At 31.5% G+C, this 14193-nt stretch overlaps 1 protein-coding gene across 1 annotated transcript; it reads right to left on the reverse strand.

Moving 5' to 3' along the window:
- Positions 1-13159: 13159 nt before the first annotated feature.
- Positions 13160-13812, reverse strand: LOC117573992 (uncharacterized). The gene is made up of 2 exons (XM_034257544.2): positions 13718-13812; positions 13160-13659 (listed from the first exon to the last, which is right to left on the reverse strand). Exons 1-2 carry the CDS (start codon positions 13733-13735, stop codon positions 13246-13248), a joined length of 432 nt encoding a protein of 143 aa, XP_034113435.1. The 5' UTR covers positions 13736-13812; the 3' UTR covers positions 13160-13245.
- Positions 13813-14193: the final 381 nt, after the last annotated feature.

Below are 14193 nucleotides of genomic sequence, written 5' to 3' on the forward strand. Positions count from 1 at the left end.
TATGGATTGTTTTCTTAGATTTTCATTCCTTAACTTTTAAGCATTACAAACGGTGGATGAGCAAATTTCTCATTTTATACAGCAAGTTGCAAAGGCGCATCAACTTAACTGCCGAAAGGAAACACTTCCGAGTTCCACTTTAAATCAATTTCTTGGAAAGAAAAAAACTTATTTATCCGAAATATTCACTCGGTATAGTATAAAGTGTATAATGATATAGGTAGGAAGGTTGGCATCGCTCTCATCGATGTGCGTGCTAGTTAATTTAGGCAGAACTTATATGCCGCGTGGCAAGCTGAGTTTTCGCCTACATACACAGGCTGTGTGGCATGTCAAGGACATACAAAGGAGGAGGAGGAGGAGGAGGATGCATGAGGCTCACGTCGAACGGTAAATGTTTATGACGTACTCAAAATTGTCTATCAAGTTCAGCTGACGATGTCGCGACACAAACGAATGAACCAACCAGCGAACGAACGAACGGAACAGTCATAAAATGTCACTTGAAGCAAGTGGATGGATGGATGAGAGATGCTAGCTGGCATATTTACCGGGGGCGGGGGCGTGGATGGAGGAGGAGAAGAACTTGCAGCTGCGTAGCAAGTTTTTGCCTTTTGTTCTTATGATTGAATATTTAATTCAATATGCCGTGCGACCATTTGCTTGAGTCTTTTTTTACGAGTTGACATCGCAAAAGTTGCGTTGCGACCGACTTCTTCTAATTAGACGCATCATAAACATTTAATGCCAGACGCGCATCATAAAATTCCGCCCCAGAGTTGGCCAAACTTTCTGGACAAGGAAATTTGCTGCAAAATGTAAAACAAATCAATAATTGAAATATATTTTGATTTCATTATGCGAAATTCGTTGTAAGCTCGAAATAACAACAAAAGTGTATAGAAAATTAACAAATATTTTTATAGATAACAACAAGAAGAAGAACACCCGCAGACAAAGATATAATAATAATACATGGATGTATGTATGTAAACAGTTGCCATAAAATGTGCGGCAATTGTCCACTATTTGTCTGTCGTTTGCAACAATACACTTTCCACAATTGGATAGCTTTAGTAAGGCATGACAATTAAATAGGTTAATTATGAACCTAAAAGAACACCACAAAATAGCTATATATTCAAAATATAAAATTAACAATACGTATTTATATTTTATATTTAAATTCTATATTTTTGAAATAAAAGGATATAAAATTGCTATAGGTTAAAAATGAACTTAAAAAAAAAACACCATAAAATAGCTTTACATATATCGAAAAAATATAATTAAAAAAAGTAGTATTTATATTTGATATTTAAATTCTATATTTTTTAATCATAAGAATATAAAATAAAATAAGTGCAATAGGTTAATATTGATTAAAAAAATGTAAAATATTATTGAAAATTTATTGATATTTTATAATTTGATGAAAAAATAACTTTTTACTTAATTTATATTATTATTATTATATTATGATTTATTTTATTTTATTTTTTTTTTTATTTCTCAATTGTGATTTCAAAAAAAAATACCTAATTTAATAAATATATAAAATTTGCAAAAAAAAAAAAATGTATTTGATATTTACATTTTAGATTTTGAATGTAAAATTGCAGAACAAAAAAATTAGTATACATCAGATATCAACACTTAAAATATATTATATTAGTTAATTAGAGCGCATAAAAACCAACTTTACAAAATTAGATAGCTATGGAAAAAATCCAAATAAAATATTAATATACTTACAAGCAAATATTCAAAATGTTTAAAATACACATAAAATTGCTATAAATTTATTTTGATCTTCAAAAAAAAAAAAAAATTATATAACATTACTTTAAATAGAATAATTTATATATACCTAAATGATAATATTAAAAAAAAAAACTTATAACTAACTATAAATAAATAAAATACACAATATGTAAAATTAAGATGGTTGTATATCATTTTTAAATTGTTATTTAATTCTGCATAATTAATAATTAATAATTCTAAATTAATTGCTGTTTTATTTTGTGTAACTTATTTTTTTTTTACTGTAGCTAGAAATTAAGAAGTAGAAATTAAAAATTCTGAAATATAGTATTCATAACAACAACAACAATTTTATTCTTTTGTCAGTTCATTTGATCGAAGCTGATAGATTTAAATGGAAATCCATTGAGTTGATGGCCAAAAGTGAGGGTATACCAATGTCGATGATTTGTTGCAGCTGATTTCTGAATTGATGTTGTTACTTGTGCTCCAACGGCGACACCAGCTGCACTCATAAAACGTTCGACCTCCTGGCCAAGAGAGCGAGAAAGCGAGAGAGAGAGAGGGAAAGATAGATTGTAATTTATGGACCAACAAACAACATTGTTGACATTATTGACAAGCAGTAGAGGCAAAAGCGGGGTGGGAGCAACGGCAGCAGAGGCGACACCAGAATTTTTTGGGACAAGCGAACGAAGAATCGCCTTCAGTTTTTGGGTCCCAAAACAATATGCTTTTTATGATGCTGCTGACCCGCGTTTCCCTTGCTTTGCCTCTTGGCCATAATTTGCCAGCTGCTGACTTTTGAGTAGCCTCTCAGCTCCCTTACCTGGTTCCTCCCTCACTTCTGCAGTTTGGTGACTTTTCCTCATTTTCCTGCTTGCCTGAGTTGCACATAAAATATTTGGCAATTTTAATGAAACATTTACAAGTTAAGTTGCTATTGAGGGACGGAAACGGATTGCCAGTAAACTGTTGGGTTAAACATCAAAAAACAAAAAAGGAACTGATAAATTCTCCAACAAAATCTTTGCTTATCTATGGGCCAACTAATGAATTATTTAAATCATAAGCAAATTATATGGTCAGTAATTATTCAATGGCAAGAATAGAGTGAGATTTAATGTTGGTATTTTTATTCCTCTCACGGTTTACAGAATGAAACTTTTGCATGTCAAATCACATTTAATATTAGGTATAGAGATTTTATGTACTACTCTTTAAAGGGGCAAATTAAAGCTGTCTCTTTATATATTTGTTTATTGATAAGAAAGAGTCTTTTTCTGGATTTTTAAGTATTATTTAAATATGCAGTTAATTAAGTTTAAAATTGTTTTTCTTTTTTGTGACCAAAGTTAGTATTAAAAAATAATAAACAATTATACAAATTTAAATTTTTGTTACTACTCTCTAAAATTAACTTTATAAATTGTAATAAAAGTTAGTATTAAAAAATTCGAACTATTCAAACAAATTTGTCCTTTCTTACTTCTCGCTAAAATTATCTTCATAAATTGTAATAACAGTTGGATAATGCTATAATCATGTAATATTGTGAAGGTTTGCAGTTAAAGTTAGATAATGCTTATAATTATGTAATTTTGTGAAGGTATGCAGTTAAAGTTAGTATTTTAAAATACTAAGTAAATGAAAGAAATTCGTTACTTTCTTACTTCTCGCTAAAATTAGCTTAATATATTGTAATAACAGTTAGATAATGCAATTATAATGCAATTTTGTGAATGCTTTCAATTAAAGTTAGTATTAAAAAATACTAAACAAATGAAAACCATTTGTTATTTTCTTACTTCTCGCTAAAAATTAAGTTTATAAATTGCAATAACAATTGAATTAGGCAATAATCACGTCATTTTGTAAAAGTTTGTTGTTAAAGTTAGTATTAAAAAATACTAAAAAATGAAATAGATATGTTTTTTCTTACTTCTCACTAAAATTAGCTTCATAAATGTAATAAAAGTAAGATAATGCTTATAATTATGTAATTTTGTGAAGGTATGCAGTTAAAGTTAGTATTTTAAAATACTAAGTAAATGAAAGAAATTCGTTACTTTCTTACTTCTCGCTAAAATTAGCTTCATAAATTGCAATAACAGTTAGATTATGCAATAATCATGTAATCCCGAGTGTCTGCTTGTGTTTTCTTTATATCCATCTCGTTGGTTGCCCCAAGTCGCAAGTGGTAAGTGGCAAGTGGCAAGTGGCAAGTGGAAGTGCCTTGCGGGGGCAGCTGTGTGTGGCAACAAGGCAAAGCTAAGACTCACTGATTTGCTGGTAATTTGAAGGCGTCTCGTCTCTCGCAAATACGCTTTCAGCTTTTGATATTCAAAAGAGCTGCCAATCCTCGGCTTTTGACTCCACCCTTGACCCACCCACCCAACAGCCAGCACCACAGCAACACCACATCACAGCATTGCCACAGTGCAACGCTGTTGCCCTGCAGCCAATGCGGCATGCTAAATAACGATTTGCAATAGTATTCTAAGCCAATAAAATTCATATTACGCATACGCCCCCAGAGGCAGAACGAGAGAGCGAAAGAGAGAGAGAGAGAGAGAGTGCAACTGTTGCAGCTTGGGCACAGACGGATATCAAAACGCATCAAAATGTTGCGCTAAACTTTATTCACAGGCTGCCACAGGCCACAGGCATTGAAATATGAAATAGAAAATGCATTTCAAGTAGCGCAAAAGTCCAAAGAAAATATCTGACTGACGGCAGAGCTGCATCACTCCAAACTAAGGAATGAAAAGTGAACAGCGCCGAGACAGACAAACAGAGAGCGAGAAAGAAGGAGAGAAAGAGAGAGAGAGAGAGATGGGAGCCAGTCACGGTTGCAAAGTATTTGTGTACCAAACAGAATGCAAAAGCGTGGAAAGAAATATGATAATCAAAGCGCACACAAAGCGTAAAAAAACAGGCAAGGCCCACATGTAATTGACGCACAACGACGTGGAAATACTCTACAAATATAAATTGTAAATATTAAAAAAAAAACATAACATTCATTCTGAACAATCGAAATTTAATAACGTTCAAGAAAAATATTGAAAATTGTAAATTTTTATATGTATGTTAATTTATGTATGAAGGCAAATATAAAAATAATTTTAATTCAAAGACAAATCTTTTTCATTTTGTAATTAAAAAAATATTTGTTTTATTTTTTAAAGAATTTTTATTTAAGAAATTTTATGGAATTTTGAACTTGATTTAATTTTATGAATATATTTTATATACAACTTTGACATTATTTCAAATATGTTTTCTAACATTTGATCATTTTTGTTTTATCTCGAAAACAGCAAAGAAAGTTTTCAATTTTAATTTAATTGCAAAGCAAATTGTAATTGAGATCAGCTATGCAGTTAAAATTATAAATTATTTTAGCTTTAGCTGAGCTTTTATGTTTATTTAGATCTGCGAAAGAACTTTTAGTGAGCTTTGTCAAAGCGATAATTAATTAATATGCAATTGTGCAATCGAAAAAAATACATCTAATGAAAGCTTTAAAGATTCTAGAATTTTCAATGAGCTTTGTGTTTTCTCTTTTTTTGTGGTTGGCTGGACAACATGGTGAGTTTAGTGCAGCGACTCGTTTTGTTGTTTCGGGGGAGTGGAAAGAGTATAACTAGCGATGAGAGCAAAATGTTTATCCTTTCAGCTTTTGGCGTCGACATCGTTGCGTAGGAAATGTTATTGTTAAATGTTAGTTTTGTTATGCAAACACGTCCACAGTCACGGAAACACACACACACACACACACATACGCATATATGCATATAGCTAGATAGTTGCGGAAATATGAATAGTCAAAGTCGAAGTCGGCCATATGTTCGCCTTAACTTTATCCCACAAAGCAGACAGCGCGCGCTGTTCGAGTTGAAGTTGATGTCGGAGTTTGGGGCATAGTTGCAAAGCCCGTTGTTTGTTCTGCTGCAGTTGCAAGTGTGTGTGTGTGTGGGTGTGTGTGTGTGGGTGTGTTTAAGAGCGATGGGCGGCAGTCAAATGGCAAAGCGCTAATGGGAATTTGTGTTGTCTGCTTTTTGGGGAAGCTCGCACGTTTTGCGCTTTAGTCGGCAATAAGCGTGACTGGCAACTGCAACTGCAACAAAAACAACAACAACAACAACAACAAGTGTAGCTAATACTGCAATTGCTGCAACATTCAAATGCAGTTCTAGTTGCGTAGGCAGCAACAACAAATGGCTCAAGTTTTGTGCCACAGCAGCAAACAGCAGGTGCGGCAAGCAGGCGTCTAAGTTTGCCACATGTTGTGGCTGTAAAAGTTTTTCTGTGCACAACAGCAACAGCCAAAGATGGAGGACTACAAAAAGAACAAAAATTACGCATACGCCCAGTTAAATCCGCAACAAATGCCATTTTTCGTTTATTCATGCATATACAAATATATATATAATAGAATGTGTGTGTTTGGTGCGCGATGCTTGCGGCACACAAATGCTGCATACTTTTTAGCCCACATGAATATGCAACAGCAACAGCAACAGCAACAATAAAGACAACAATAACAATGGCCAACAATGCCAGCAACTGTTTATTTGTTTGTTTATTTATTCGTATTGGTTTATTCGCTGGCTGCTGTTGCCCTGCGGCCATTTTTCGACTTTTGTTGCTGCAAGCTGCCCAATTGTGCATGTCGCACACTTTAAGCCAACTATGCAAACAGCCTTGAAACTGTAATTTAAGCTTGAACATTAACACGAACACTTCATCGCTGACCTCACGTCAAAACCGCCTTCAATCTTGACTCTTTAATTTTCCCTGTTCTGCAGCTGACAAAATCAACGGAAAGCAAAGTGAGGCATGACGATGCATATTTGCATACATTTAATGCACTTTGTACACCCTTTGTTATTTATAAAAGTCTTGAATATTTCCAGAAAATTATATTTTACAAGTTGTAGTACATTTGGTATTTTGTTGTAGTATATATTTCAATTTGTAGCATTTTTATAGTATTTTTGGTATTAATTTAGTATTATTTGTAGGTCACTTACAAAGCTGTTTAAACCTATTGTAAATTCAACATTACATAATATGAATTTAATTATTTGTTTATTATTTACATTTCTACATCTTCTATCTTCTTTTAGTTTTGCTGTTTTGCAGCTGACAAAATTAGCAAAGTGAAGCAAAAAGACGCATATTTGCATACATTTATTGCACTTCGTACACCCTTTGTTATAGTGAATATTGAACAAATTTACTTTTCATTTGTAATATAGTTTTTTGTTTCTTATTAAGTGGAATTAAAGTTGTGAATGTTTCGAGATAAATGTTTTGTCTTTATATTTAACGTTGAGAAAATAATGTTTGTTCAGTATATTTTATAATTTGTAGTATTCTCGGTATTTTTTGTAGTATATTTTGTAGCATTTTTATAGTATTTTTGGTATTAATTTAGTATTATTTGTAGGTCGCCAACAAAGCTGTTTAAATTTATTATAAAATAAACTTTTTACACAATGATTTTAATTATTTGTTTATTGTTTACATTTCTACATCTTCAATCTTCTTTCTTTAGTTTTGCTGTTTTGCAGCTGACAAAATCAGCGGAAGGCTAAGTCACTTTGTACACTCTTTGTTATGTGGACTATTGAACAAATTTACTTTTTACTAGCAATATATCTTTTTTCCTTATATAAGTGAATTAAAGTTTTGAATATTCCAGAAAATTATTCTTCTCTACATAAAGTATTAAGAAAATATTTTTTTTTCGAAATTTATATTTTAGATTTTATAGTATTTTGGTACTTTGTTTCAGTATATTTTAGAATTTGTAGTATTTTCATATTATTTTTGGCATTAATTTTGTATTCGACTTTAAAGAGGGAGAACAATCGATGGCACTATCAAACCGCAATCGATAGTAGTAGACAGATTCGATAGTGGCTTAACCACTAAAAAACAATTAGAATGGATCGCTTTACATAAGCATTTTGATTTATGTGTCGAATTTAAGACAAACGTAGAATGTTCGCAACACCTAGGCATCAAGTATAGGCAAACTTGAGTGGAATTGCAGCAAAACATACTTTCAAAAGAATTATGTTCCAGATAGGAGAAGTAAAATTTCTTATTTTTGGAATTATTTCGAAAAGTCAGACGACAAAAATCTTGCGAGATGGTTTGAATGCAACAAAGAAGACGAGACAAGCGGTAATATGTTACGTCAAAAGTTGTATGTCTAGTGATATTATCTGCGACAATCGATGACACTATCGATACTATCGATTGCTCAACATTGACTATCGTTGATTATCGGTGGAACCCATTATCGATAGTTCACCACCTCTATTTGGTTACCGACAAAGCTGCTTAACTTTTAATAAATCAAGCATTATACACAATGATAAGAATTATTTGTTTATTATTTACATTTATACACAAATTATATATAAGCAATAAATTACGTTTCTTCTATATGTAGTTGCTGTGGATGAATTCGTTTGCGTGTACTTTTACTTTCAATAATTATGCATTAATACGAAAGGTTTCCTTGTAGTTTTTAAAAATTGAAAAATTTCTATATTTGCTCTATTTATAAAGAAAAATGAAAATACAGAATATAGTATTAATCAGTATTATGTGCAATCTAAACTAAAAATCGTTATGCTGTAATATACACTAACATTGTGTAACTAAGAAGAGTCTTTAGAATAAGCAAAGTCTGTCGTTGAGCAAAGAAAAAAATCATGAAACGTATCAAAAAAGGGCTCTGCATACTTTTCTGCACATTAATGTTGCAATCTATAGTTGCCGCTTGATGGCCAGCAAATTGAAAATGTCAAGTGCACACAGCTATGCACACCGATACACACACACATACACATTCACACACACACTCTCACTCACACACAGCCATAGACTTCATGTGAACAACCAGTTGGCTGAGCTTTATGAAAAGCACAAGTTGTTGTTGTATGTTGTTTGTGCTCATAATGCAATTCCTGCCTGATAATGGAATATTAAATCACAAAAATAAACATAGCCAAACACACACACACAAAATAAATAAAGAAAAATATTCTCAATGCTTTGCTGAAAACATTTTGTTGCCGAGTTTTCTAATGGCTGCAAATTGATGCAATCAATAAACGAATCAAATGCAAGCGCCAACAAATAATATATTTAAAAAAAAAAACACAGCAGCAGCATTTGATGCACGTTTCAGCTGAATATTAAAAGTTTGTCATAAACCGAACGCAAGCAATCACAGTTGCCTGTTGCTATGATTGAATTTTCAGTTAATTGAACCAGAAACAACACTTGACATTTGAAGGCATAATATTATATGTTAATTCAAGCAAATTTTTTAAGATTTATCTCTATTCAAAGAAGGTAAGTTATAAATCTATTTTATTATACTATATTTATAGTGCTTTAACATTATGTGTTACTGTGTCGAAATAAAAAGCAAGTATGACTTCTAAGTAACAAGTAAGAAAGCTACAGTCGAGTGCGCTCGACTGTGAGATACCAGCTACCCATTTTGAATAAAAGCAAAACCTTGTGGTATTATTCTTAAAATATACCAAAACAATATACCGCAAAAATACTTTGAAAATATACTAAATGTTACATGTGGTATATTGATATTGTAGTACATTCAAAATATACCATAGAGTCGTAAAATATACCAAAAATACGTTGAAAATATACTAAATGCTACATTTGGTATATTAATATGTTACTACATTCAAAATATACCATAGAGTCGTAAAATATACCAACTTTAAAATGTCACAAAATACTAAAATATACCGCAGGCTATATTTGGTATATTGATATAGTACGACATTCTAAATGTACCATAGAGTACTAAACATAATAAATTGTCAGCAGCTAAATATTATGCGTTATTTTGACATTTGGTATATTTGCTTTAGTTGACAGTTTGGTATATTATGACAAGTATTGGCTTCGGTATATATTAGTGTTTTTCGGTATATTTTTTATATTATATAAATATATTTTTTTAGCGAGCATCTCACACATACTCGAATATAATTTAGATATTCCTGAATGTTATAAAAATTTAATTGGAATGTACAATTTTTGTTTTTTTTTAAGCGTAAGAAAATTAACAAAAAAATAACATTTTTAATATTATATTTTATTAAATTGATTTTCCAAAAACCTTCCAAGTTATTTTTGTTATAATAATATTTCATTTGATTTAATTAGTATTCTATTTACAAATCCAACAGTAACATTGAAATATACATATATACAAATATTTAAACTTCTTGCAAAAAGTATTTATAATTTTATATTTTATTATATTTATCGTATTTATAAGTATTTTGTTAATTTTTGTATTTATATTCTATTACATATTATTATATTTATTATATTCATGAGAGTATCTAAAAATATATAAACATATTGTCAAGGGTATTTAAGCAGTCGCATATACCTTTTGCAGCTCGTATGATTTAGAGAGTCTAAAACTACTCGTATTTATAAGCATTTTGTATGCTCCTCCGTTGAGGTCACATAACGATATTATTATTTTTTAGCGACAAAACAAAACGCGACTAAAAAATGGAAACATATGTATGAGCAAAAAAAAAAAAAAGAAAAAAAGAAACAAAAACGAATTGCCAACTTTACGGCTGCTTTATGAAATATTTAATGTGCTTTTCATTGTCTCGTTGGCTGATTGTTGTTCTTGTGGTTGTTGTTTGTCTGTTCTTGTTGTTGTTTTCTGTTCTGTTCTGTTTTTTTTTTGTTCAGCTGTTTATGTGCATAAATTTTATTACACATGTGCTTTTGTTTATGCGAGCAACACAACAACAACAATGGCATCAACAAAAGTTAATGCAACATAAAATTTTCGTTATTTTTTTATATTTATCACGCATTGCTGTTGTTGTTGTTGCTGTGTTTTTTGTGCATTTTTTTCTTTTGGATTCGCGTGTCCCTTGAGGGCTAGAGGCTGAAAAGCGGAACGACAAAAAAAAATAGAATAAAATCAAAGGGAAATAAAATAAAATATGTGAAACAGAACAAGGACAGCAAGCACACAATAAAACTGCCACACACACACACACACACACGCACATACATAGAGAGATACGCATAAACCACAGACGTGGTGCCACGCCCACAAGGCCATGCGCATTCATATATCACAAATATGCTAAATCAGCATATTTGCGAGTTTATTTACAAGGACATTTATAAAAATTTACGGCCGTGCCGTAAATTGCAGCCGCCGGGCAGGTCTTGAGATTTATGCCTCGCCGATTATATCTGAAAAGGGGGAAACCACCACCAACCACCTCCACTCCCCCTTCCTCCCTTCCCGCACCTGTTCACCCCGTTCAGCTTTTTTTTCGCTGCTTATCGTTCAGGCAGCGATTTCTCACATAATTCAAAAGTCGTTGCATAAAACAAGGCGCACTGAAGAGACGTCTGCCAAAAGCAACTTGAGCCGGGTCAACACATCAAGAGGCTAGCTGAGGCGGAGGAGGCGTGTCTTCCTCAAGTTACAAGCTGAGACTGAAGCTGCAGCTGAAGATGTGACCCAATTTAGATAGGGTTAAGCAGGCGACACTCTCACTCCACTCCACTCCCTCTCCACTCTCCACTCTTCACTTGAGTCCACTTCAAGCAGCTGACACGTGAAAATATTATTATGAAAATGACAAACTTTTCCCGGGCTTTATTTTTATCGAAATTCTAGTCTAAAATGTATCAAATTATTATTATTTATATTTTATGTTGGAAATTAAATTCAAGAGATTTCTTCTTAAATTAAAGTGATTAATAATATCGAACAATTTGAATTTAGTTTAACAAAATTTGAACTTAAAAAGTCTAAAATGTATAGCATTATTATTATTTTTTCAATTAATATTTTAAATTGGCAAATTAATTCAAGAGAATCTTTTAAAAATTTTTAATTTGAAGAGATTAATAATATCGGACAAATCGAATTTATTTCGATTTAAAAAGTCTATAATGTATACAATTGTTTTTTAAATCAATCCAGTTGAAAATTGATGGTCAATTGTGAAGAGACAAATGAATGGAACCTCATACCCAATCAAATTAAAAAAACTTTGCTTGAAATTATGCCAAAACGAGTTGAAAATGTCATAAAAAATAAGGATACATATTAATGTTATTGTAAATTTGAAATAATACAGTTTTTTTTGGTTGATAAGAAAATTGAAGTGAATTTGTTTTTTACATTATTTTTTTTTTGCTATTCGAACTGTTTATTGTTTTATGCTATTTTGTAGATTAAGTGAATAAATTATTGTGCTTGCTTTACTGCCATACTTTCTGTTTTATTCGCATTCAAATGCGCTATATGCAAAAATGTACTCACTTTTGCTGCCCACTGCATTTATATTATTATAATTAAAAAACATTTAATTAATTGCAATTAATCAATTCTTATTGGAAAACACGTTCAAGTGAATGTTATAAATACGCAGAATGACGCAGAATAGAATATTAATTTTTTTAATTTATGTGTTTATTTTATTTATTTGGAACAGCACAGCATGAGCTTAGTGCACACTTTGAGAAACAAGAAAGAGAAGAGAGAACGTCGGAGAGGAACAAAAATAGTGTGACCGTAGGAGTTAAATTCATTAATTCCTTACATATTAAATACAGTCTAACAAATATAACATGCCTAGGAATATTTCAACAAATATTATACAATCTATATTTGTATCATCAATATTATTGGATTTTTTTTAAATACCTTAAAATACACATTATCCTTTTAGCTTGTTTTGTTTATTTTTGTGTTCAATTTGTAAATTATTATATTATATTTATATGCATATATTTATTATTATAATTAAAAACACATTTAATTAATTTAAATTAATCATTACTTAATTGCAAAATGTGTAATTGAATTAAATAATTTTCTTTTCATTTTATTTCATTAGTTTCATTTAATTTTAGAATTAATATAATCAATGCATATTATTTATTAGCATTATAATTGCATTTTATTTATTATTTCTAAGGCACATCAGTCAATTAATTATTGAAAGTGACATTTGATATATTTACAGCACATTTAAAATGTCATGTTCATTTTCTTTTGACTCAGTGCCTCCCTCTGCTCTTTCTTCTGCTCCTCCCTCTGCTTCTCCCTTTGCTCCCCCTCTGCTTCTGCCTTAACGCCTTCCTCTGCATCCTTTTGTCCCTCAAGTACTGATTTTTCTCTATTTTTAAACTTTACATTCTTCAACTTCAAAATGGCAGCAGATTAATTTAATTTAAATGTGTAATTGAATTACTTAATTTTCATTTAATTTTATTACATTTTTATTATCTTTCTTTCTAAGTGAAGTAGAAATAATATCAATTTATATTATGTATTAGAATTATAATTGCATTTTATTTATTATTTCTAAGGCACATCAGTCAATTAATAAATCAAAGCAACATTTGATATATTTATAGTACATTTTCTTTTGACTCAGTGCCTCCCTCTGCTCCTCCCTCTGCTTCTCCCTTTGCTTTTCCCTCTGCTTTCCCCTCTGCTTCTCCCTTTACGCCTGCCTCAAGTACTTTTTCTCCTTTTTCAACCTTCACATTCTTCAACTTCAAAACGGCGGCAGCTTGCTCGCTCTTCTTCAGGTTCTCGCCATAGATGCGGCACACTTCGATGTGGAGCAAACACTTTCTGCAAATATTGCCACCCTGAACCATCGCCAATTGGGAGCTGGCTTGAGGAGCGCCCGGAGCATGAGCCTTCTTGTAGGCAGCCATCATTCGGGCATCGCTGCCCTTTGGCTCCTCATAGGGCACGCGAAAGGGACGCATCGATGCCCAGATATCCTTACTGGCGCCATAATTGGAGTTTGGATCCTATACGATGTTGGGATTTGAGAGTATGGTAAAGCACAATTCAAGTTAAGAAACTTACGCAAGAACGTTTCGACATTTTTGCACAAATGAAAATGAAAATTGGGAGAAAATGAAAAAAGATGCTTAACACTTGACGATAATGCTCTCAATGACTCTTAAATATTTGACAGTAGAACAAGGAAAAAGAGAAATGTCAAACATACTTGCCACAAACAATCGCTAATGACACAACACTATCGATTCCGATAATTGATATATTCACTCCGTGTACAACAGCCTTAAGGCAGCGTTTGAGAAACACATTGGAAAACACCAAAAAACAAGAAAAAAATCGAGAATAAGACTAAGTAATATACTACTTAATAAAAATACTTGGTAATATACTACTTAATAATAATACTTAGTAATACTTGGTAATATTTTCACATTGCACAGTGGATCCGCTTGTATGAAAGAGCGTCCAAAAATACTAATAATGGCCATAGTGTGCTGAAATTTATAACAAATATATAGAAATTGGTCATATATATATAT

The sequence above is a fragment of the Drosophila albomicans genome, chromosome X, assembly GCF_009650485.2.
Source record: "Drosophila albomicans strain 15112-1751.03 chromosome X, ASM965048v2, whole genome shotgun sequence".
Lineage (NCBI taxonomy): Eukaryota > Metazoa > Arthropoda > Insecta > Diptera > Drosophilidae > Drosophila > Drosophila albomicans.